The 26901-nt window shown below is 38.4% G+C and overlaps 1 protein-coding gene across 1 annotated transcript in view; it reads left to right on the forward strand.

The window, feature by feature from the left end:
• Positions 1 to 26177, forward strand: part of LOC128216181 (mucin-5AC-like) — a 49654-nt gene extending 23477 nt beyond the window's left edge. The window contains exons 2-8 of the mRNA XM_052922756.1: positions 20275 to 20322; positions 20705 to 20856; positions 21051 to 21276; positions 21506 to 24064; positions 24259 to 24992; positions 25232 to 25318; positions 25486 to 26177. Coding sequence (XP_052778716.1) covers positions 20275 to 20322; positions 20705 to 20856; positions 21051 to 21276; positions 21506 to 24064; positions 24259 to 24992; positions 25232 to 25318; positions 25486 to 25788 — 4109 coding nt within the window. The 3' untranslated portion in view covers positions 25789 to 26177. The remainder of the gene's footprint in view (positions 1 to 20274; positions 20323 to 20704; positions 20857 to 21050; positions 21277 to 21505; positions 24065 to 24258; positions 24993 to 25231; positions 25319 to 25485) is intronic.
• The last annotated feature ends 724 nt before the right edge of the window (positions 26178 to 26901 follow it).

Here is a 26901-nt window from a genome sequence, read left to right on the forward strand (position 1 = left end):
TGCCAGCAAAACATTCGATTTTGAATGTCCAATGTCCAGTGTCGTGCCAGCACAACATTCAATTTTGAATGTTCATTGTCCAATGTCGTGCCAGCACGACTTTCAATTATGAATGTCCAATGTCGTGCCAGCACAACATTCGATTTTAAATGTCCAATGTCGTGCCAGTACAACATTCGATTTTGAATGTCCAATGTCGTGCCAGCACGACTTTCAATTTTGAATGTCCAAAGTCCAATGTTGTGCCAGCACAACATTCGATTTTGAATGTCCAATGTCGTGCCAGCACAACGTTCGATTTTGAATGTCCAATGTCCAATGTCGTGCCAGCACAACATTCGAATTTGAATGTCCAATGTCGTGCTAGCACAATATTCGATTTTGAATATCCAATATACAATGTCGTGCTGGCACGACATTCTTTTTTGAATGTCCAATGTCGTGCCAGCACGAGTTTCAATTTTGAATGTCCAATGTCGTGCCAGCACACCATTCGATTTTAAATGTCCAGTGTCCAATGTCGTGCCAGCACAACAGTTGATTTTCAATGTCCAATGTCGTGCCAGCACAACATTCGATTTTGAATGGCCCAACGTCCAATGTCGTGCTAGCACGACATTCATTTTTGAAATCCCAATGTCCAATGTCGTGCTGGCACAACATTCATTTTTGAATGTCCAATTTCCAATGTCGTGCTGGCACGACATTCATATTTGAATGTTTAATATCAACCGAGTTTTCATTTTTTTTAGAAAGAGAGAGTCTGCAATTCAGTCTATTTTTAACAATTTTCATTTTATATTAACTTGATCATAATTACTGCCCGCCATTGGGTGGGACGAACAGCTGCGTCTGTGGAGATGCGGTTGCTGCCACCGGTCTGGTAACTCCTCGGCCACGCCCGAAATCCATGAAGCTGGTGGTTCCTTGCAGGTCTGCAACTCATCCGCTTGCAAAGTATCCCTCTGAGCCGTATTTGAAACAGATCCCCGTTCCACACTGCACGAAACGTCCTCCTGCCAGGGATTCGCGGCCTCGACCTCCCCTAAAGCTTCGAAAAAAAGAAAGCCTTTTCGTAGCAGAGTCCGCGGCCTATTCAGTTTCAGATTCCACAGTCCTTTTCTTGTCGAAATTACCCTGCAATTCTTTAACCAAAAAATCAAATTTATATCTTCGCTTTTAAACATTTCAAAATAACTTCTTATTTCACCAAATTCAAAACCTCGAGTGACGAAAACAAAATAAGTTTTCCCATATACCTAACAAAAACATGAGGAAATCATGTTACTAGTGTCCCGCCAAACTAATCCACCTAAACACTGAAGTACCACGGGCACTTGAACCTATCTCCTGAAATCAATAAAGTTCATATTTTTCAAAACGTGAATAATTGTATTTCATTTACTTATCTTTACGTGTGCATTTTGTAAGAAATTTAATTAAATATACTTGATTATTTGATATTTGATTAGCTATAGCTGCTATTATGTGTGTACTGTGTTCTGGGCCGTGGGCCTCATATCACGAATACATTTAGTTCGAGTTTGATTGAAATTGCATTTGGCGTTTTGCATGGTAATGCTTTTTCAACAGTGTACAGTGCTTTTCGGCAAAATAATGTTTTACGTACGTGATGCCTTAAATTCCAAAGTTTTATGATTTGTTACTCACGTCACAACCTTGACTTGAGATGAATGATACACAAACTGTTCATGGTTATTTGGTTTGCACATACTACGCATTCAATTTTATAGAAAATACAAAACCCAAACAATTGGATGTGCGTTTTCTTTGACTTTCAATGTATATCGCTTTTGTAGTCTCACCGAAAACGTTTTAGTTTCAAAATTGTACCGCTGTCTTGACCCAAGTAAACAACAAAAGTAAACATATGTCCTGACTCAAGTAACCAACAAATGTGTACCTATGTCCTGACTCAAGTAAGCAACAAATGTCTACCTATGTCCTGACCCAAGTAAACAACAAATGTGTACCTATGTCCTGACCCAAGTAAGCAACAAAAGTAAACATATGTCCTGACTCAAGTAAGCAACAAATGTGTACCTATGTCCTGACTCAAGTAACCAACAAATGTGTACCTATGTCCTGACTCAAGTAAGCAACAAATGTGTACCTATGTCCTGACCCAAGTAAGCCACAAATGTGTACTTATGTCCTGACTCAAGTAAGCAACAAATGTGTACCTATGTCCTGACCCAAGTAAGCAACAAATGTGTACCTATGTCCTGACTCAAGTAAAAGCAACAAATGTGTACCTATGTCCTGACTCAAGTAAACAACAAATCTGTACCTATGTCCTGACTCAAGTAAGCAACAAATGTGTACCTATGTCCTGACCCAAGTAATCAACAAATGTGTACCTATGTCCTGACCCAAGTAAACAACAAATCTGTACCTATGTCCTGACACAAGTAAGCAACAAATGTGTACCTATGTCCTGACCCAAGTAAACAACAAATGTGTACCTATGTCCTGACCCAAGTAAACAACAAATCTGTACCTATATCCTGACCCAAGTAAGCAACAATTTTTTACCTATGTCCTGACCCAAGTAAACAACAAATCTGTACCTATGTCTTGACCCAAGTAAGCAACAATTTTTTACCTATGTCCTGACCCAAGTAACCAACAAATCTGTACCTATGTCCTGACCCAAGTAAACAACAATTTTTTTACCTATGCCCTGACCCAAGTGAACAACAATTTTTACCTATGCCCTAACCCAAGTAAACATCAAAAGTGAACATAGCTATTGTATCCATGCTTTTGTTGGTGTTTCAGAAAATGCTGTATAAATATGCCTGTCGATCTCAGCTTTTAGTAATAACCTTTGGTAGATAAATAGAGAATACTAGGCTAGTGCCGTGGATGGAGGAAGATTATCTGGCAAGTTGGAGGAATTCATCGGATGAGCCGAAGGCGAATCCGATAAATTCCGCATCCAAGCAAGATAAACTTTCTTCATCCACGACACTAACCTAGTATTCTATTTATGCTGATACTCTGTTAATTTAAACACTATAAATAACCTTAAAATTATTAAGTATCTTTAAAAATAAGAGGGACAGCTGTTTTTTCCCTGTTGACGTCATCACACTCGGTTATATGTTTTAATCGCCCCCCGAAATAGTTATCAAAACTGTTCAACTGTTTCCAAAACCCTTATAGTCAAAGTCATTGCATTTAAATACGTCAATATCAAATTCGAAACATAAAAACCTTTTAAAAGTGCATAAATATGCGCCCTGATTGATTAAACAAGAGAAATTCAACAAAGGAACTTTATTGACAAAGCTAAACTAACGAGCGAGAAATTATATCAGGTTATGTATCATCAGAAGAATATCAAGGTTACATTCGACTAAACATATTACTGGCGATGAATCAGTCACCAAACATTATCTGATGATGTAACAATTATTCCGCAAGTCACAGAGTACAGTAAACAGGTCAAGGTTCAAGATCACGAGTGTTTACGAACGATCGCCACAAATAACATGGATTTCATTCGTGTTGATAGGTTTCGATGTTCAGAACTGCACCGGCAAAGAGATAATTCATTTCTGTTGTAAGTCCGATTTTGTCATTCACCACAGAACTGGAATTTACAATCGTTAAAAGCTGCACAGTTTCCAGAATTTGCGGGTGGGGTAAGATTTTCACATCAGATGTAGATTTCCTGGTCGATTGTTTTACCAGTGTCAATATTATACAGAGTGATGGGACTTTATGGGCGAGTGATTGTTGAGGTCGGTTGTTGGCGGACTATTGATATGATATTGAAACATTATTTGTGCTTTTCCTCTGACATTTCAGAATTGAAAAGAAGTCCGTTTTCGCGGACACATGACTTACTGACTGTAGATAAACATCACGTGATCTACTATCGTAATAAACTAAAATTTACACGGCATCTTGTTATTGGACCGATATGAATGCAAGTGACAGGATAATATAATAAACGTTGCCTCACCCTTTAATAAAAACATATATCACGCCTCTAACATGAATGACGCAACGCCATTGGTCAAGGACTGGAAACACAGTGACCCCATATTTTTCCATATTTGGTCACCAGATTTATATCGTACCAAAAATGGCGTCTTTTTTCGATTCCGATGAATGAATGAACCATGTTTACAGGTTGTCGGCGTGATATATACGTTGCGGGGTTAGTAGGTGACCCGATGTGGGATATACGGGGCGCAGGAAACAGCATTCGAGCTTAGCTCTCACCCGATATGTATCTTGTATCTTGTATCTTGATCAAAATGCAAGAACTATATTATGCACCAGTCAATTGTAACCACGCCCCCCAGGTCCGGGGAATAGCGGGGACTTTGACTTTCGGTCAAGCCAACCCTGGGTAATATACCGTTTTTACAACTTTTTTATTTTTGTCTTGGAATTCACGCAAATATTTGCAAACTAATTGATTGTTGACAAAAGATCAGATCGCAGATTTTCATATTTCCGTTCAAAAATTAATGTTTTATGGATTAAACCGTTACTAACGGTTTAAGAAAAATACACAAAACATTAATTTTTCAATTTCAATAAAAAAATCTGCGACCTAATTTTTTGTCGGCAGTCTTTTATAGCTGGTTTCCATGGATTATCGCAAAAATTGGCTCGTTCCAGGACAAAAAGTTAAAAAGGTTGTCAAACCGTTCAATATGTGCAGCTTTAACATTGCAATAACAACATAATATTCTCGTTGCAAACTAAGGAGTGAAAAAAATATCAACTTTAAGGAATGCTTTTGAAATCCATTGAAGTTACTTCCCCTTGATCAAAACTGAACATGTCTCTTTTTAAAATAAAAAAAAAATGTTGCTGAAAAATAATTTAAAATCTAAAAAGATTGCATCAGTTTAAAAAAAAAATAGATGTATGTAAACAACCTTCCGATTCTTAGAAAATGGTAATCCTGTTTAGGAAGTGTTGAACGTTGAAGCTGAAATTTAGAACAATTGTCTACATACAAAACACATACAACATGCAAATCAAAGTGCTGAAAGCACTGATGGACTAGGGCTTCATTTAGGGGAATGTTGACAACCATGTTCTAAGCATTGACAAAATCAGTACACATCACAAGGGGTCACTGTTTGATGGGCTAGCTTAAACTTTAGACTAAAACTGCATGCAAGCTGCAAAGAAAATTTGAAAAATCTAGTTAAGTGTGCGTAGAGTGAGTGTGTGTGTGTGTGTGTGGGGGGGGGGCTAAAGCGTTAAATCAGATAAAGTCATAGTTCTTTTGAAAATCTCAATGTCGTTGAATCCAAATTGTACAAATTAATTTACGTGGTTGGCACACATACTTTTTTAATTTGATCAAATCCTTTTATATCAAAGGTCTGTTATTTGCAGTTTCAGAGAAGATTTTCAATGATGTAATTATATACTATATTGAAAACCTGTCACCTCTTTTTCAGGGGAGCTTTAAACCACAGGGCCATACTTTGAACACTCTTTGTAAAAGACAACTACATTGTACACCTAGGTCAGACTGCATACACAATGCTATTAGGAAGTAGTTTTTATCTAAAAAGTGAATAATTATTTTCTCCCTCTTAATTTGTGCTTGGTATTCAATTCATATAACATGTTACCATGATAACTTAGTGCTGTCGATAAATACTAAGCACTGCCTTCTGTCTAATGCTATTCATATTACTGCTGCAGACTTTTGTACATAGCAAAACAAGTTGAGTAAACTAAGATGAGATGAATATCGTTTTTAAAGTATGAAATATTGAAATGTCTTTTAAATACTTTGACCATCAAATTTCATAATATGGTGTCAGTATTTCATCACACTGCTAGTGAGAATGGAATACCAAACAAAATTGTATTCTTTATTATATACCCATCATCAATCCACATGCAATACATATCACAAAATACTTTAACTCCAGTGCAATACGGCCATATACCACTCTTGTGACGTCACGTCATAACAAGTATGTTGCGCAATATTAAATTGACGTCATTAAAGCAATGAGTGCATCCTTAAAATGAAATTTATTATGCAAAGATGTGGCTTCTAAGTGATCTAATCAGTAATGTATGTAATAAAAGGGTTATTAGTACTGCGTTTTGATCCGGATATAGCCGAATGTCATATTTGATTCTGGTAGTTTTTTGTAGATTTTGATTTTACTCGGCTTGTGCCTTGTGAAATCCGAATCTGCAAAAATCTACTTGAGTCGAATACAACCTCCTGGATCAAAACGCCGTTTTTATAACCCTATTATGTACAAAACCTGTTACCCCGTGGACAGAGCATCTTTAACCCACAGGGCCATTGTAACTTTGAACAATCATTGTAAAAGACAACTACATACAAGATGCTTAAGGAAATATATATATAGTTTTGAAAAATTAAGTATTATTTTCTCCGTCTTAATTTGTATGCATTAGATAACTCATTAAATGCAGCAGTTGGCCATTCTTGCATTGTCCTCTGTCACTGTCCTGATAGCTCCCTATCTCAATAGATGCAAAAGGTTGTAGGTTCATGATTCTCCTGATCCAATATGTCATACAGAAAGAAGATGTTGAATGTAGAATCAAGAAGCTTTCTTTTCAGGCACTCCAAATTGAATAGTACTGTAAGATTTGAAGTGCCAAGAATTCCTAGGCAACAGGTATCAGGTGTTGCAGTACATTTGGCAAATACTTTTCACCCGTCCTTGTAAATCTAAAAAAGCTTTCATTTCGCAAAAGTAGTTCATATAACTATATTAAGGTTGCTAAATCAGAGTTTGAATAATTCTGAAAACTAGATGTGCCTTTAATTGCAGCAATTTGAACTCCAACTCATAATATCAATTAAGCTGGTGTGGCGATTGTTTTATTTACTTGAATAAACAAACAGGTCTTGCATTGGAAAGTACAGTGTATTTACATGCATTTTTCTTGCCCTGACTCCATCCAAGCCTTAAATCTTAGATCAACATGTCTTTGGGGCTATGTGTAATATCAATGAGAACTATAAATTATGTTCAATTTAGTGCCACTTATGATATTTCATTCCACATACAAAAACACTAACATGTTGTTTAAAACCAATATCCTATGTTATGATAAAACCATTGCCAAGTTGGTAATTTGAAAATACAAGAAATTATATCTGGTCAGGGTTAGACATAGTCTTTCTAGACTGCTGGACTTGTTTTGCAGTTACTTGGAAAATCTTCAAAAGCTAAACTGAACAAGACTCACAATACCAAAAGGGGTTTTAAAGACTTACGCGATCATTATTATAACTATACCATTATTTCTTATCTTCAAACTTATTTCAACATAATATTTAACTTTTTACATAAATATTGCAATGAATAAAACATATTGCAATAAGTGCCAATAGCATAGCAATCAAGTATGATCACTATAGGCCTAAACATGAGATTTCAACATTTTCCTGATAAACAATAAATATTTTACCTAACAATTTCTCATTATTTACACAAGCTGAAAAAATGGTCTCTTTTTGAATACTTCACATATTTCATGGCTTTCATCATTCAAACTAAAAGTATTTAGTAAATGTTAAATTTTTGAAAGTCTAAAAAGTTTCATTTTTTGTATATCAAAGAACATTCGTGCGTATAATTTGATGATATTTTGTGATTCATTTAATTTCATTCTTGTTTCATTTAGTGTTCAATCCCAAGCTTTCTTGTGCAAGAAAGGTCACTTAATTATGATCTGAATAAATTCATTATAATGTAGGGTCACATAAAGGATATATTGTGCTTTTTAAAAATAACATTTTTTCATCTGTTTATGTCAAATGCAGTGCATTGAAATTTTATTATGAGTTTAAAGCTGAACGCTCACACGTTTTGACAACTTTTTTTAATTTTTGTCTTGGAACGAGCCAATTTGTGCGAAAATCCATGGAAACCAGTTATATAAGACTGCTGACCAAAATTTAGATGGCAGATTTTTATATTAAAGTTAAAAAATTGATGTTTTAAGCATTATTCTTAAACTGTTAGTAACGGTTTAAGCCATAAAACATTAATTTTCGAACGGAAATATGACAAACTACGAGCTGATTGTTTGTCAGCAATCTGATATCATTGTTTGAAGATGTTAACGCAAAATTTTGCTCTTTCAAAGACAAATGTTGTTGTAAAAACGGTAAATCTGTGCGAGTGCAGCTTTAAACTATGAAAGGAATAATCCAAGAGAATGATTTTTTTGTGATTTCTAGCATTAAAATTGTCTGAATCGCATGAAAATTTATAAATTATGTAAGGTATTCTCACATAAGTCACACTTTTTGAACTTTGTGCTGTCTTCTTTTTGTTTATACTTTATATAATGTATATTGATCTATCAACAACAATGCATCACCATACTGTATATCTGACTGATTTTTGATTTTCATTCTTGGCTAGAAAACAAAAAATGAGCACTAAGCGTCTTCAGAAAAAGAACTTGTAAAGTATGCACCAGTCAATTGTAACCACGCCCCCCCCCCCTTCAGGCTGGGGGAATACTTTGACTTTCAGTCCAACCACCGCAATCATCAGGCACTGCGAGGACACCTGAAAGGTGAAAACACTGCCCTTTTCCCTAGTATACCCCGAGGGGAGTGGTAACAATTGACGGTGATTGGTGCATTATAAGAGTGGAAATCAAAAGTGAGCAGGCAAGATTGTTTTACAAATGGCGATGGTTTATCACAATCTGACAATGTCATTGAACAAAATGCACTTTGAAACAAATGAAAATCAACATATATATAAGTTCCCTTAACACCCAATGTTGTGGCATAGTGAAGTAATGAAGATTTAACCTCACAACAGTCTTTCTCAAATGCTGTCCAGGCTTTTTTATGCTTAAGAATAAATTACCTGGCGATGTCAGACCAGAAATCGTCTTGGCACGAGATTGGATCACTATGGATCAGTATGCACCAGTCAATTGTAGTAACCAGGGCCCCCACATCCTGGGGTATACCGGGGAAATGGGCCATGTTTTTACCTTTCAGGTGGCCCCGCAGTGCCGGGTCTTCGTGGAAAATACAGTGTGGATGTGGCTTAACCTAATGTCCCTTGGGTGCTGGGGGGGATTTGGTGGGGACTTTGCCATCAGATCATCCCTGCAGGGCGGCGATTTTAGCTTGGGTTGGCTGAACCGAAAGTATAAGTCCCCGCTATTCCCTGGACCAGGGGGGTGCATGGTTACAATTGACTGATGCATAAGCTTGCGTTTACATTCAGATTCAGGGTTTTGGTGCGCAGTTGACAAATTAACTAATTACTTAGATTAGCTTTCCAATCTCATACACAATGCAGTTTGAAACTTTGATAATTCAAACAAATCTTGGTTGCAGACCATTGCTATTAGATATTTGATTAGTCACAGACATTATAAGGTACATTTTAAATGGGCTGTACTCAGTTAATAATAAAAAAGAAAAAAACAACTTTTTTTTTATAGAAACCTGACATTAACTTGGTATCGATGTGTACAATTAATGCATTGAAACTTACTAACTGATGATCCACATAGTTCACAAATGATTTATTAATAGCAGTTATTTCGTGTTTTTCCATTAAAAAAAGATTACTAGGTACATTGTATGTCTACCGAGTAGAATTCATTCCTTATGCGTAATCTGTCGTTGATGTTACTACGTGATTTAAGCGAGTTAGGTATATATCTGGAAATTTCACCCAATAAGAGTAAGTCTTTATAGCATAGTGGATTAGACACTGCACTGCAATTATTTTTACATTTTGGTATTTTATTTACAATAACGATATCAAAGATTAAAATAGTTTATTAAAAAATTGTCCTTAGATTCGTTAAAGAAAAAACACAACTTTTTTGGTGCCAATCTGGTGTACAGTCCCTTTAATAAACAACAAGTGAAGCCAATGCTGAATTAAATTTGAGACAAACAAAAAGAAGACAGTACAAAGCTCAAAAGTGTGACCAATTTGAAAATACCTTACGTAATTTATAAATTTTCATGCGATTCAGACAATTTTAATGCTAGAAATCACAAAAAACCATTCCCTTGAATGATTCCTTTCATAGGTTAAACTCATAATCAAATTTCAATGCACAGCATTTGAAATAATTTAAAATAGATGAAAAACTGTTATTTTTAAAAAGCACAATACATTGTATATCTTTTATGTGACCTAACATTAATATAAGAATTTATTCAGATCATCATTTAGTGACTTTTCTGGCACTTTAATGTGAACAAGTTTGCTTGGGATTGAACACTAAGGAAAATAATGTTATTGCAATATGTTTTATTCATTGCAATATTAATCTAAATCATTTTTATGTTGACTTAAGTTTGTAGATAAAATCTAATGGTATAGGTGATGTGAGAATGATCTCTTAAGTCTTTAAAACCCCTTTTGGTATTGTGAGTTTTTTGCTCCAGTCTTGATCAGTTTAGCTTTTGAAGATTTTCAAAGTAACTGCAAAACAAGTCCAGCTGTCTAGAAAGACTATGTCAAACCCTTACCAGATAAAATTTCAAGTGTTTTCAAATGACCAACTAGGCAATGGTTTTATCATAACATAGGATATTTATGCTATTGGTTTTAAAGGAAATGCTAGTGTTTTTGTATGTGGAATGATATATCATAAGTGGCACTAAATTGAACATAATTTATAGTTCTCATTGATAAAACACATAGCCCCAAGTACATGTTGATCTAAGATTTAAGGCTTTGGATGGAGTCAGGGCAAGAAAATTGCATGTAACATTGTTAATACATTGTACTCTCCAACGCAAGAACTGTTTGTTTATTCAAGTAAATAAAGCTATCCCCACACCAAGGAAATGCAGTATTGCTTAACCAGCTCAATTGACATCAAGAGTTAAATTGCTGCATTTAAAGGCACATCTAGATATCAGAATTATTCAAACTCTGATTTAGCAACCTTATTATAGTTTAATATATGAACTAGTTTTGCGAAATGAAAGCTTTTTTAGATTTACAAGGACGGGTAATTTTTTTTTAGTAAAGTAAATGTACTGCAACACCTGATACATGTTGCCTTGGAATCAAACAAATTCTAGCCACTCCATGTTACAGTTCTATTCAATTCTGAGTGCCTGAAATGAAAGCTTCTTGATTCTACAATCAACATCTTCTTTCTGTATGACCAATGACCAGGAGAATCATGAACCTACAACCATTTGCAACTATTGAGATAGGGAGCTATCAGGACAGAGACAGAGGACAATACAAGAAGGTCCAACTGTTGCATTTATTGATGTCTTTTACAAATATTGTCCAAAGTATGGCCCTGTGGTTTAAAACTCCCCTGAAAAAGAGGTGACAGGTTTTTTATATAGGATATAATTACATCATTGAAAATCTGAAACTGCAAATAACAGACCTTTGATATAAAATGATTTGATCAAATTAAAGAAGTATGTGTACTTTGGTTAACATACGCCAACCACGTAAATTAATTTGTATAGGTCTGATTAAACGACATTGAGATTTTCAAAAGAACTATGACTTTATCTGATTAAACGCTTTAGCCCCCCTCCCTCTACCCACACTTAACAAGACTTTTCAAATTTCCTTTGCAGCTTGCAAGCACTTTTAGTCTAAAGTTTAAGCTAGCCCATTAAACAGTGACCCCTTGTGATGTGAGCCGATTTGTTTGATGCTTAGAACATGGTTATCAACATTCCCCTAAATGAAACCCTAGTCCATCAGTGCTTTCAGCACTTTGATTTCAAACGAACTTGTATTGCTTGAAAATTTACGTGTTAAATTAAAATTGCTTCTGCCCACGGTAAGATGTAAATAAATCCGTCTGATGGTGGTAATCATTCAATGTCGGCTTTATTGATAAATTTCATCAATAAAACACTATGAAATTCACATCATCAGCATCCGGAAGTAGTGATAACATACATGTCTGAATCATTCGGCCGCTCTGATCAGAGTAAATTTTGAGGTCAATAAGTAGACTGGTACCCTGATTTACTTTTCCTCAAAAATATAAAGATACACACGTACGCGGCATATGGTTTTTAGTTAACATTAATAGTATTTGAACAATAAATACCAAAAATCATGTTGTATTTATAAAAGTGCTAAGTGCCATGCGATGATTAGTTAAAAAAACTTTGTATCGAAAGGAAAATATCACTGAAACATGCAAATTATGTCGAAAAAAAGAACAGGGACCAACTTCGGAATACCAACATTCTATACAAAGGATAACAATACTTTTTTAAACCAACTTTCCTTATTGTTTTCTACTTAGACCGCACGCTTTATTCGCTTTACGTATGAATTCGCAAGACATTTCGAATGCGCGACGGGCACCGCGGTTAGCTGATACTGGTTTCATTTCGGATAAAAAAGAAAGAGGGTACCAGTCTATCAATACAGAGCATTGAACGGAAAAATGCGTACTTTTCCAATATGTTCATATTCTTATTGCATATAATCTGACCGTATGCAAGAACATTCATGTAGTTAACCCGATTAACTCACTCGCTACGTATGAATTTCTTGTGCTTCATTAAAAGAACATGCAGTTAGCTTGAATTGTTAGGAGAACTATTTTTATTGGATGTTTTTATTGTAATCAGTTCTGGTACTACTTTGATTATTCAAATTCGCTAACCGCAATCCAATCAAAATACAGCGTATGAATACATTACGTCAGTGAATCCCCAGATGCGGCTTGAGAATGCAGATAGCGTGTTTATGGCTATGAACTAGGCCACAAGTGCCCTAGTCCAAAAACTGCTCGAATATAAATGCGATGTTTTATCATCTTTTTAAACTGTTTATCTTTGTTGTACGTAATACGAACTACCCGGAAAATTCCTTCCATTCTTTAAATGAACTGCCTTTCGGCAATTGCGTTCATCAATCGATGAACGCAACATCTTCGGATATGTTCGGATCGCAATTCATCGCATAACAATATACATGAAATCTATTGATCTTGTTATTGTTTGTATTGTGTCAGCAGGTCCCGTAAAATATAAATCAACATTTTAGAAAGTGTAAATTTATTATATTTTAAACGTATTGTTGCAATAGGTGTTTCAATTTTATGTGAAAAAGTCATTTTAAGTGGTTGATCTTTTCCCGCGTTATTGTGACGTCATTTGAAAAAATGTTTCCGGTTAGATTGGACAGTACGATATTACGATGGTGAAAACGCGAAAGTACGATGGTGAAAACACAATAGTTTATCGCATTATCATCATCGTACTGCCGTTTTATCGCGTTTTCGTTATCGTACTGTCGCGTTTTCATCATCGTACTGTCGCATTTTCACGATCGTAGTTTCGTGATTTCGCGTTTTCATCATCGTACTATCGAGTATTGCGTTTCAGATTAACACATTCATAGGCGATAGCACTAACGGCATTCCGTACAATCCTTCATAAGAACCACTGTTTTCGACATTTACACATCCCTTTTTTTAGCTCACCTGAGCACAAAGTGCTCAAGGTGAGCTACTGTGATCGGTTTATGTCCGGCGTCTGTCGTCCGTCAACAATTGGCTATAATCATCTTCTTCTACTAAACCGCTTAGACAATTTTGACGAAACTTCATAGGAATGATCCTTGGTCGGTGTTTTTTTCAGAATTGTTCAAACAAATGAATTCCACGCAGAACTCTGGTTGCCATGGCAACCTAAAGGAAAATGTCAACAATTGGTTATAATCATCTTCTTCTCCTAAACCTGTTGGACAATTTTGATGAAACTTCATAGGGATGATCCTTGGTTGGTGCTTTTTCAAAATTGTTCAAAGAAATGAATTCCATGCAGAACTCTGGTTGCCATGGCAATCTAAAGGAAAATGTCAACAAATGGTTATAATCATCATCTTCTCCTTAACCCATTGGACAATTTTAATGAAACTTCATAGGAATGATCCTTGTTTTTTTTCAATTTTTTTCAAAGAAATGAATTCCATGCAGAACTTTGTTTGCCATGGCAATCTAAAGGAATTGTCAACAATAGATTATAATCATCTTCTTCTCCTTAACCGCTTGGACAATTTTGATGAAACCTGATAGGAATGATCCTTGGTTGGTGCTTTTTCAAATTTGTTCAAAGAAATTAATACCATGCAGAACTCCGGTTGCCATGGCAACCTAAAGGAAAATGTCAACAATAGGTTATAATCATCTTCTTCTCCTAAACTCCTTGGACAATTTTGATAAAACTTCAAAGGAATGATCCTTGGTTGGTGCTTTTTCAAAATTGTTCAAAGAAATGAATTCCATGCAGAACTCTGGTTGCCATGGCAACCTAAAGGAAAATATCAACAAATGGTTATAATCATCTTCTTCTCCTTAACTCCTTGGACAATTTTGATGAAACTTCAAAGGAATGATCCTTGATTGGTGTTTTTTTCAAAATTGTTCAAAGAAATGAATTCCATGCAGAACTCTGGTTGCCATGGCAATCTAAAGGAAAATGTCAACAAATGGTTATAATCATCATCTTCTCCTAAACCTGTTGGACAATTTAGATGAAACTTCATAGGAATGATCCTTGGTTGATGCTTTTTTCAAAATTGTTCAAAGAAATGAATTTCATGCAGAACTCTGGTTGCCATGGCAATCTAGAGGAATTGTCAACAAAAGGTTATAATCATCATCTTCTGCTAAACCTGTTGGACAATTTAGATGAAACTTCATAGGAATGATCCTTGGTTGATGCTTTTTTCAAAATTGTTCAAAGAAATGAATTCCATGCAGAACTCTGGTTGCCATGGCAATCTAAAGGAAAATGTCAACAAATGGTTATAATCATCATCTTCTCCTTAACCCATTGGACAATTTTAATGAAATTTCATAGGAATGATCCTTGTTTTTTTTCAATTTTTTTCAAAGAAATGAATTCCATGCAGAACTCTGTTTGCCATGGCAATCTAAAGGAATTGTCAACAATAGATTATAATCATCTTCTTCTCCTTAACCGCTTGGACAATTTTGATGAAACCTGATAGGAATGATCCTTGGTTGGTGCTTTTTCAAATTTGTTCAAAGAAATTAATACCATGCAGAACTCTGGTTGCCATGGCAACCTAAAGGAAAATGTCAACAATAGGTTATAATCATCTTCTTCTCCTAAACTCCTTGGACAATTTTGATAAAACTTCAAAGGAATGATCCTTGGTTGGTGCTTTTTCAAAATTGTTCAAAGAAATGAATTCCATGCAGAACTCTGGTTGCCATGGCAACCTAAAGGAAAATATCAACAAATGGTTATAATCATCTTCTTCTCCTTAACTCCTTGGACAATTTTGATGAAACTTCAAAGGAATGATCCTTGGTTGGTGTTTTTTTCAAAATTGTTCAAAGAAATGAATTCCATGCAGAACTCTGGTTGCCATGGCAATCTAAAGGAAAATGTCAACAAATGGTTTTAATCATCATCTTCTCCTAAACCTGTTGGACAATTTAGATGAAACTTCATAGGAATGATCATTGGTTGATGCTTTTTTCAAAATTGTTCAAAGAAATGAATTCCATGCAGAACTCTGGTTGCCATGGCAATCTAAAGGAATTGTCAACAAAAGGTTATAATCATCATCTTCTCCTTAACCGCTTGGACAATTTTGATGAAACCTGATAGGAATGATCTTTGGTTGATGCTTTTTTCAAAATTGTTCAAAGAAATGAATTCCATGCAGAACTCTGGTTGCCATGGCAATCTAAAGGAATTGTCAACAAAAGGTTATAATCATCTTCTTTTCCTTAACCGCTTGGACAATTTTGATGAAACCTGATAGGAATGATCCTTGGTTGGTGCTTTTTCAAATTTGTTCCAAGAAATAAATACCATGCAGAACTCTGGTTGCAATGGCAACCTAAAGGAAAATGTCAACAATAGGTTATAATCATCTTCTTCTCCTAAACCCCTTGGACAATTTTGATGAAACTTCAAAGGAATGATCCTTGGTTGGTGCTTTTTCAAAATTGTTCAAAGAAATTAATTCCATGCAGAACTCTGGTTACCATGGCAACCTAAAGGACAAAATTACAAAACTTTTTTTGGCAAATACTATTAGGCCTAGTGCTTAAATGTTTGGTGTGTTACATTGTCTATTGGTTACCTACCATGTTTATTTATATTATGCCCCTGAAGAAAAATTGGCCTCACTCAATGGGTTACAAGTTCATTATAAATACATTTTGTTAAAATTTGATAGTTATGTAAAGTTGACCCTTGAAACAAGGGCAGCAAGTCTAGCTATATGGTCTCCCTTTTTGTTGGAGATTCCACTACTTTCTGTTTTTAGTAACAAGGGAATAGATTTTAAAGTCTATTAAGTCTTCAACATAGTCACTTATAAGGTAATTACTGTTCTTTTTTCAGGATCATAGATTAAAATAATGATACAATGATTATACACTCTTTCCCTTTGAAGAAATTTCATTTTTACTTATTGATAAATTTAATAATCAGACTTTTCCATTGAACTTCATGTATATTATTGTAAACATCATGTAGATTATTCAAAACAACAAATCTAATCTTCGGTGTGGATAGTGAATAAGCCTTACACAGAAATAATTGATTAATATTATTTGAAGGATGGTGATGTTGTCCTAGATGGAAGAAGCAATAATAGAAATTATGAATGTGTAATGTTCATTGACTTATAGAGCTTAAGGCAATTTATTGATTTTATTGGATGGTGCAATGTTTGTTGTTTGTGTATCTATACTAAAAGTTATTTTACTGTGCAAGTAATTGAACATAGTTTTGTCAGTGTGCAGGCAATTGAACGAAGTCCTGTCAGTGTGCAGGCAAATGAACAAGTCTTATCAGTGTGCAGTCAACTGAAAAAAGTCCTGTCAGTGTGCAGGTATCTGTACCAAGTGCTGTCAGTGTGCAGTCAATTATCAAGTTCTGTCAGTGTGCAGGAAACTGAACAAAGTCCAGTCAGTGTGCAAGTATGAGAATCAAATTCTGTCAGAGTGCAGTCAATCATCAAGTCCTGTCAGTGTGCAGGCAACTATACAAAATCATGTCAGTGTTCAGTCAATCGATAAGTCCTGTCAGTGTGCAAGAAACTGTGACAAGTCCAGTCAGTGTGCAGGGAACTGTGACGAGTCCATTCAGTGTGCAGGGAACTGTGACAAGTCCAGTCAGAGTGCAGGAAACTGTGACAAGTCCTGTCAGAGTGCAAGAAACTGTGACAAGTCCTGTCAGTGTGCAGGAAACTGTGACTAGACCAGTCAGAGTGCAGGGAACTCGACAAGTTCTGTCAGTGATTATCAAAGCAACATGTTTGACCAGTATGTTTTTCAATATTCTTTGAGAACAAATATCAAGCTATATTGATTACAAAGGTTAAACTCTTTTACTCAGGTGAGCGATTTAGGGCAACTATGCAGTACTGCCACCATGGCCCTCTTGTGGAATCATTGTAGGGGAATGGACACCGGATAAAGCTCAAAAAGTGATTAATCGATAAGCGTTTGATTTTGACACATGGACCGTTTTTTATCATTTTTCTGTATTTTATGGTTATATATTTATCAAAATCGAAGAGTTTCGAATAACTTGATCCTATGCAATATACGACTATGATGGAAATGTGTCTCCTCTTTTGTATAATAGCCCAATTCTCGCCGAAAGTAGCATGATCGCTCACAAATGGTCATTTATGTGGTACGATTTCAAACATAAATCAACAAATTGAAAATCAGAATAAAAGTTGAATCGAGCGATTTCTTTGTAATATCATTATCTAGTAATATGTAAGATATCAATACGATATGTTTTGTTGTTACGGAGATATTCATACCTTTTGATACCTTGGCGGTGTACTGGGGATAGATGAAGCAAATAAATAACTGCACAGGGGATAGCTATTAAGTGGACTGAGGATAGTAAAGATGTATTAAGAATAAAGATACCGTGATAATGATTACGGCCATTTACCTATACGCGAGCTCGAGGGAAATTGTTTGATGTGGTCCAGCGAGGGCTGAGAAAAAATATATTGCGTTTTTTTTGTATCTGTATGCACTTAAAACTGTTTCATTCATACAGATTAGTTAACCATGATGTTTTTTTCACAAGCATCAACGTTCGAGTCGCAAATATCTAAATATTTAAAATACGCCGGTAATATGATTTATTGAGGAACACAAAACATATGGCCGTAGAATTTATGTGGTGTTTGCTATTCATATATATATATATAATTGCTTTGTAAATCAAGTAGGTACGTTTTTGCACACAGAAAGTCATCGGTAGGGAATGAGATATTGTGATCAAATTTGGAACACGTGCAGCTTTTTTCTAAGCTTGGGTCGATGTTGCTAATACTTAGACCAGAATAATGGTCTCTGCTCGTTCACTTCAGTGAGAAAGTATGTATTTTGACCAAATATGACAATTAAGCAGCTTACGTTCATTTAGGAAAGCATGGATCAAACTCATTGTTAACTAAAGTTTGCTCAATAATTTCTTATCAATTTGTACTCCCACTTTTTGCAGATTATTTGAAAGATGGAAATAGACATACATGTGTATTGTATATTAACAGTGTTACCATCAATTTTGTCCCATTTTACATGTTATCACCAGGACACATTCCTCAACTTTGAAACTATCCTCAGTACATAATACGGCTATCCCCAGTACAGTACTGTGAACATTTCTTAGGGCATTTCTTTAACAGTTTAAAAGTTACATTGCCAGTTCTTACAATAAATATAGTTGAGCTTAGGCTTGTGAAATCCTTCGATTCAGATTTTTTATTTATTCGATATATTTCCTAAAAATAAAGATACTTGTCGAAATTCTGTAAGTTTCGAGGTGATCATCTCAGATTTGAAGCAACATTGTTAAAGGTCTGCTAAATCGTAAGCACTTTAAAGTATACCATAGGCCAAATTTAGCATTCAGCTATAAGTTCAAACACTTGTTTCATTTGTGGATACGGTAAATAAACGTAAAAATCGCAAGATCTTACCTCTGGTAAAGAAAAACAACTGCATAAGTGTCTGTTTACTTATCACTTTTTGAGCTATATCCGGTGTCCGCTCCCACACAGTGGGAATATTAAAACAATATTATTAATTGTGGTAAATCTTATTTAGGAGTAAGATTGCATCTTTAAATATTTCCAACGAATAACGGGTATATCTGTATAAGGTCATTACAAGATATTCGCATTTACTTTCTAAAATAGATTAGAGACATTTCTTTCACGCAGATTTCAACTGTGTAAATATTTCGCCCGATAGTCAGCATTCTTACTCGTCAATACAATTTAATTAATGATTCTAAAATACTTGAGAACCAAATACTTGTCTAATTTCTTTTGCTTTCGTCTCAATTAGACAACATGAAATTGGAACTTTTCCAATGCAATCAGATAACGATGACTTTATAATTTATTACAAATCAGATCATGATTTCCATATCTTGTCTAATTATTTTCGCTGTCGGCTTAATTAGGCATTAGGCTATTGGCTACTGCTTTATGACCTTAACCGAATGTAAACATCCGGTCGGTTTCGGGTAGTACTCGTTTACTGAAACACGGAATAAGGTGCCATTATTGGAAAAACTAATTTCACTATTATTGCACTGATTGTTTCATTTTAATCCCTTTATTTAAGATTTTAATAATGTTTAAATGTCTGCCTACCAAGTAAACGGCGGCCATTTCTAGCTCGACCATTCGAAGAATATCGAGAGCTATACTACTCACCCTAGCGTCGGCGTCGGCGTCACACCTTGGTTAGGGTTTTGCATGCAAGCACACATAGGTTAATATCTCAGCAACTACTTGATGTATTGCATTGAGACTTTATACAATGGTACTCAACCATCCAACCTACTTAATTAACCAAGTTAGATAGATCTTAGTTGCATTTAATGCAAATAATAGGCCTTTATTATTCGACTTAGAAATTCTGGTTAAGGTTTTGCGTGCAAGCACACATAGGATAATATCTCAGCAATTACTTCAGGTTTTGCATTGAGACTTGATACAATGGTACTCAACCATCCAACCTACTTAATTAATCAAGTAAGATAACTCTTGTTTGCATTTAATGCAAATAATAGGCCTTTATTATTCGACTTAAAAATTCTGGTTAAGATTTTGCGTGTAAGCACACATAGGTTAATATCTCAGCAACTACTTGAGGTATTGCATTGAGACTTAATACAATGGTACTCTTTTATATTTCCAACATTGTTTCAAAAGAGTTAACAATTCAAAATTGCAGTACTACTAGCAGTTGGCAGCAGGGGCAGTAATTCCACGGATGAAACGGGTAAGTGTAAAATATGTTTTATCAAATTAAGTTAAATTACTCAAGAGTACATTTTTTATAAAATCAGCCAAAGTTTGTCATCAGGAAAATTATATTTTTGTTTGTTTCTTTGATGCTAAATATAAGAAAGTGTCAATTCAATTGGCGTAAAAATTATAGCGTAGTCGGCGACATTTAAGTGACTAATTTTCGAAACTTTTTAACCCGGCAACGGTTGAATGCTACATTACCTTTATTAAGGAAAACAGTAACCAAACTATATAATATAATACAATTATAAGTGCAGCATGATATTTCATAAAAACATAACAGAAAGTAGCCTCGTTACAACATAGCTTCATTGTAGTTACCAGACCAGCATACATACCTTCTCCACCCCCAGGTTTATGTGAGAAAGCGAAAGATCTGATGGCCGAGATGTGGCTGTGGGGGATAGGGGGCGGCCTCCGATGTGACAACCGCCTGTCTCCTGACTGGTATCGGCTCGTGGATGCCACCGGCCGCCATCTCCAAATCCCACGCACGTGTATACAGGTACATTGGTGATTTTGAATTGTTGTAACTTGAACTTATAATATTACAAGTGTAGCCATTATTTCAACAACTTCTCAGAAATGCTAACATATTTGCTGTGGCTAATGTTAGTATTGTTTTGACGCAAGATGCTAAAATTAATGTTTAAGCTAAACAAGGACCAATAATATTATAAGTATAAGTATTATTTACAGAACAACGCATGCGGTACACAAGTCCCACTTCGACTAGACCTGGGGGGGCGAGCGCTACCGGAAATGAACGTCACGCTGTGGGCGTCTGTGTGCGCTTCGTATGCCGTGCTTGGCCAGTGGGACTGTTGTGTGCTCAGACAGGAAGTCGGCGTTCGGAACTGTGGGGACTTCTTTGTTTACTACCTTAAACCGGTGGACAGGTGCCCCGTGGCCTATTGCGCGCAAGGTGGGTTGGCTTTTTAGAGCTCTCCGATTATGACGATTAAATGTATAATAATCTTATATAGAACTTCGGTAGTGCAACGATTTTTAACGGGACGGTACAGATAAAGTATAAAAGCAATTACAGCAGAGCTCTCTGTCTTTACGTCTATATGCACTCATTCCTTACGGGCTAATTTTCGTAAATTTTAGTCATGTAAAACAATACTGTACAATTTACACTTATCTTTCAGACAGCACACCCAATGCGAGTGTAGCAATCAAGCATGGGGAGTTGACTGGTACACCCACTCAAGGACCGGATTTGGCCACTATGTCTTCTCCAGGCACGGCTGCCTCCCCCGCAGACATGGCCACCATGTCTTTTCCAGCAACGGCTGCCTCCCTCGCAGACATGGCCACCATGTCTTCTCAAGCAACGGCTGCCTCCCCCGCAGACTTGGCCACTATGTCATCTCCAAATACGGCTGTCTCCCCCGTAGATTTGGCAACCATGTCTTTTCTGTCTTCTCCAGCAACGGCTGCCTCCCCCGCATACTTGGAAACCATGTCTTTTCCAGCCACGGCTGCCTCCCCCGCAGACTTGGCCACCATGTATTTTCCAGCAACGGCTGCCTCCCCCGCAGACTTGGCAACTATGTCTTCTCCAGCCACGGTTGCCTCCCCCGCAGACTTTCCCACCATGTCTTCTCCAGTCGAGGCTGCCTCCCCCGCAGACTTCGCCACCATGTCTTCTCCAGTCGAGGCTGCCTTCCCCGCAGACCTGGCCACCATGTCTTCTCTAGTCGAGGCTGCCTCCCCCGCATACTTGGCCACTTTGTCTTCTCCAGCCACGGCGGCCTCACCCACAGACTTGGCCATCATGTCATCTCCAGCGACGGCCGCATCCCCCGCAGACTTGGCCACCATGTCTCCTCCAGCCACGGCTGCCTACCCCGCAGACTTGGTCACCATGTCTTCTCCAGCCACGGCCGCCTCCCCCGCAGACTTGGCCACCATGTCTTCTCCAGTCGAGGCTGCCTCCCCCGCAGACTTCGCCACCATGTCTTCTCCAGTCGAGTCTGCCTCCCCCGCAGACTTGGCCACCATGTCTTCTACAGCCACGGCTGCCTCGCCCGCAGACTTCGCCACCATCTCTTCTCAAGTCGAAACTGCCTCCCCCGCAGACTTAGCCACCATGTCTTCTCCAGCCACGGCCGCCTCTCCCGCAGACATGGCCACCATGTATTCTCCAATCGAGGTTGCCTCCCCCGCAGACTTGGCCACCATGTCTTCTCCAATCGAGGCTGATTCCCCCGCAGACTTGGTCAACATGTCTTCTCCAGCCACGGCCGCCTCCCCCGCAGACTTGGCCACCATGTCTTCTCCAATCGAGGCTGCCTCCCCCGCAGACTTCGCCATCATGTCTTCTCCAGCCACGGCTGCCTCGCCCGCAGACTTCGCCACCATGTCTTCTCCAGCCACGGCTGCCTCGCCCGCAGACTTCGCCACCATCTCTTCTCAAGTCGAGACTGCCTCCCCCGAAGACTTAGCCACCATGTCTTATCCAGCCACGGCCGCCTCACCCGCAGACTTGGCCACCATGTCTTCTCCAACCACGGCCGCCTCCCCCGCAGACTTGGCCACCATGTATTCTCCAGTCGAGGTTGCCTCCCCCGCAGACTTCGCCATCATGTCTTCTCCAGCCACGGCTGCCTCGCCCGCAGACTTCGCCACCATCTCTTCTCAAGTCGAGACTGCCTCCCCCGAAGACTTAGCCACCATGTCTTCTCCAGTCGAGGCCGATTCCCCCGCAGACTTGGTCACCATGTCTTCTCCAGCCACGGCCGCCTCCCCCGCAGACTTGGCCACCATGTCTTCTCCAGTGGAGGCTGCCTCTCCCGCAGACTTGGCCACCATGTCTTCTCCAGTCGAGGCTGCCTCCCCCGCAGACTTCGCCATCATGTCTTCTCCAGCCACGGCTGCCTCGCCCGCAGACTTGGTCACCATCTCTTCTCCAGTCGAGGCTGCCTCCCCCGCCGACTTAGCCACCATGTATTCTCCAGTCGAGGCCGCCTCCCCCGCAGACTTGGCCACCATGTCTTCTCCAGCCACGGCCGCCTCCCCCGCAGACTTGGCCAACATGTATTCTTCAGTCGAGGCTGCCTCCCCCGCAGACTTGGCCACCATGTCTTCTCCAATCGAGGCTGCCTCCCCCGCAGACTTGGCCACCATGTCATCTCCAGCCACGGCTGCCTCCCCCGCAGACTTGGCCAACATGTCTTCTCCAGTCGAGGCTGCCTCCCCCGCAGACTTGGCCACCATGTCTTCTCCAGCCACGGGCGCCTCACCCGCAGACTTGGCAACCATGTATTCTCCAGTCGAGGCTGCCTCCCCCGCAGACTTGGCCACCATGTCTTCTCTAATCGAGACTGCCTCCCCCGCCGACTTGGCCACCATGTCATCTCCAGCCACAGCTGCCTCCCCCGCAGACTTGGCCACCATGTCATCTACAGCCTCCACCGCCTCCCCCGCAGACTTTAGTAATGCCAACGACGGAAGTGGGATTGCCGCTTATAACACTCAGGAAATGTTATCCTTTGTAGCAGTTTTCACCGTGTCTGCAGGCGTCGAAGGAAATGACTCGTTGTCTGATGAAACTACTGCCAGATCAATGCTGGCAGGAACAGTGAATTATCTCCCGGACGAATTGTCAGCGTCATCCAGCCGCTATATAGAGCACACGGGATCTCAAACACTAACGAGGTCTACCAACAATGGCACAACAACCAGATCGACCTACGTTCAAAATGGTACGTTGAAATCTTAGAACAAATGGTAGCACGCATACACATTTTATACTGCGTTTTCATTCTTAAACACACTTAAGAAATTCGGAAGCCTTCATGGGACATGCGCATTCAGTTTTGCAACTTCCTATTGTTTCAACTTTATTGTAAAACATGACATATTTGATTAAAGTTGGCATAAACGATTATATTTCAAGGTTCGACACCAACAATTCTTTTTTCTTCGTCCCACGGAAACGATGTGCTGACGTCAGACGAATTGAGAACGTCAACTGTGCGGGCTCCATCGGTATCACAGTATCCATCTTTATCCTTAGCCAGCAGTTTTACTTCACCTACAAGTGTTCCAGAAACAGCGATTGCCACAACGGATTTCATACCACAAAGAATAACATCTTCGGATCAGATAACGCAAACAACCGAAACGTTGACGTTACATAACGCAACTAGTTCATCACCGACGGAGGTTTCTGATACAAGTCCAACTTCCTCTATTACATTTACGCCAACCCGAACCGTAACGTTTTCTCAAACACTTGCGGCGTCGACGGTTGGTCGTAAACCTGACCGCGTATCGAATCCTTCAACCCGAGTGACTCCAACAGCCACAGGAACGAGACCAAAGTTGACAGAGCGAACATCGCCCGAATCCGAACGACCTCTCGCCAGTCCTTCCGCCTCTACCTCAAGTAAACTCCCACCAACGGGAACTCAACCGAGTACGACACATGTTGCCCGAAATGAGACATTTGCGGGCGCAGACGGAGCCGGGGGTGTGTTCCATGAAAATTTCGGGTTGTTCGTGTTCCTGATCGTTGCTGGGGCGATCTGTGTTGCTCTGGCGCTCTTTGGAATCATAGGTTCCTCCTACCAACGACGCATGCGCACGTGGACACCCACTACGGCGAACCAATATGCGTTTGCTAACATGGTAAGATGGTTTTATTTCTTAGGCATTTCATAGAATTTTTTTAGCAATGTTTATTCATTAATTGTTACATCATAGTGATTTTTTTCTAATTGAACGTTTCTTCTCATTTCACTCCACGGAAGTTGAAACCCGTACCGACTGATACTGTATATTGACAATGAGGGATTTTGAGTGAGCAAGCATACAGGTAGGTATTATAATACGCCATAATTGTGATGTACATTGCAACCCACTTTCAGGAAAAGAGGGCGCTTTCGAGCGGCGACCAGGAGAAAGGCGGGATTGAGAGCCCGCTATCGGATATAGATATACTCAGGGACGAAAAGGTAAGGCATAACTCGAATTGGTAAAACGTAAGAGATCGGTATATGAAATCGTATGAAATGAAAATATGTAACGTTTGCCAACGTTTTCATAAAATTTAAATATTTCAATCTATGTTTTTTAAAAGGCTTTTTTTGTATTGTTCTGAAATCGTTTTACTAATTTTCAGACTATTGACGGGATTTCCCTGTCCCAGGCGAGCACGGTTGAGTGTTCCCCACCCAAGATTTCCCAGACGCCCGTCGTATACGACAACGTGAACCCATTAAAACAAGAACCAGAAGACGATGACCTCTACGTAGTGGACGCTACTGTGACGTCAGCAGAAAATCCAGGCAATGGGAATGGCGATACATATTTTCCAAGAGGAAGTGACGTCACAGACGGTCTAGTTCCGGTCGACGAGCTTGACAATCTGGCTCCACGTGCGCTCTTTCCGTGGATTGAACATGCCGCCGACACTCAACTGTAACCTCATTTGAAGCGTTTAACCAAAATTTGAAACTCATTACGTAATATTTGATAATATAACAGTGTTTTTTTCGAAAGATATTAGTTTCTTTTGGACTGGCAACATTAAGTCATAAATGTGTGTGTACATGCGCGTTGGCGTACACTTGATTTACTCAATGAAAACTGGTTATGTAATTAACTAAAAAGCATCTGATGCTGGAGAAAAAACAACAACAACCACAACATAGTTGTCGTCGACGTTGATGTATGGAAATGGTATATTGTTTATGTAATTCATAAACCATTAACAGTATATTCACGTGAAAAAGAATACTAATATTGTCAAGTTGTTGCTGTCAGTTCTAACCAATTATATCACTGGCTTAACGCTGGAATTACAAAAGACTGTTCAACATAGGGTGTGTATGTGTGTAGTGTGTGTGTGTGTGTGTGTGGGGGGGGGGGGGGGGGTCGCGCACAACCGTTGAACACTGTTGAAGTGAGAAAATGATACTGCAAAGTTCCGATGACGCTACTCGTAGGCCTTTTTTATATTAGGAAAGGTAGGTTGTGAAAGGCGTGTGTGCAACATGGTGCCATAGAGCATTCCCTCCCTTGCATCCATCATTTACAATTAAATGCGTTCAAATAATCCGGCATAAACATGATGCTACGTACTCAGTGTGATGTAATATTTAGCGGCTTTTTGTTCTTTACTCGGTCCATTGAACTAGAGTGTCCATTTGTACCTGGTACACGAAGAGTATTAAAAGATGAAATGATGTTTTTAAAATTTATGTCAAATTATACTATTGTCCGGTCTGATGTACCGGAATGAAGATAGATTTGCTATTTATAGCCAGTCGTATAAAATATACAATCTTGTGTTATAAAGATTATTTCAGAGAAGTTAACATACATGATATATTTTGTGAATTATCGCATAAGAATTGTAAATAACAACAATAATAATTATAATCGAATGTAAAGTTATTTTTCTGATTGTGCAGAAATCTCAATTTTCTTGTAGTAAAACATTTCACAACACAGTTAAACAAAATATGACGGTAGAGTTGAAATGTAGTTGGTTGTTGGTAGTTGGGGATGCGAATATTCAACTACCTGCTAGTTG

Source organism: Mya arenaria, chromosome 14 (assembly GCF_026914265.1).
Source record: "Mya arenaria isolate MELC-2E11 chromosome 14, ASM2691426v1".
In the NCBI taxonomy this organism is placed as follows: domain Eukaryota; kingdom Metazoa; phylum Mollusca; class Bivalvia; order Myida; family Myidae; genus Mya; species Mya arenaria.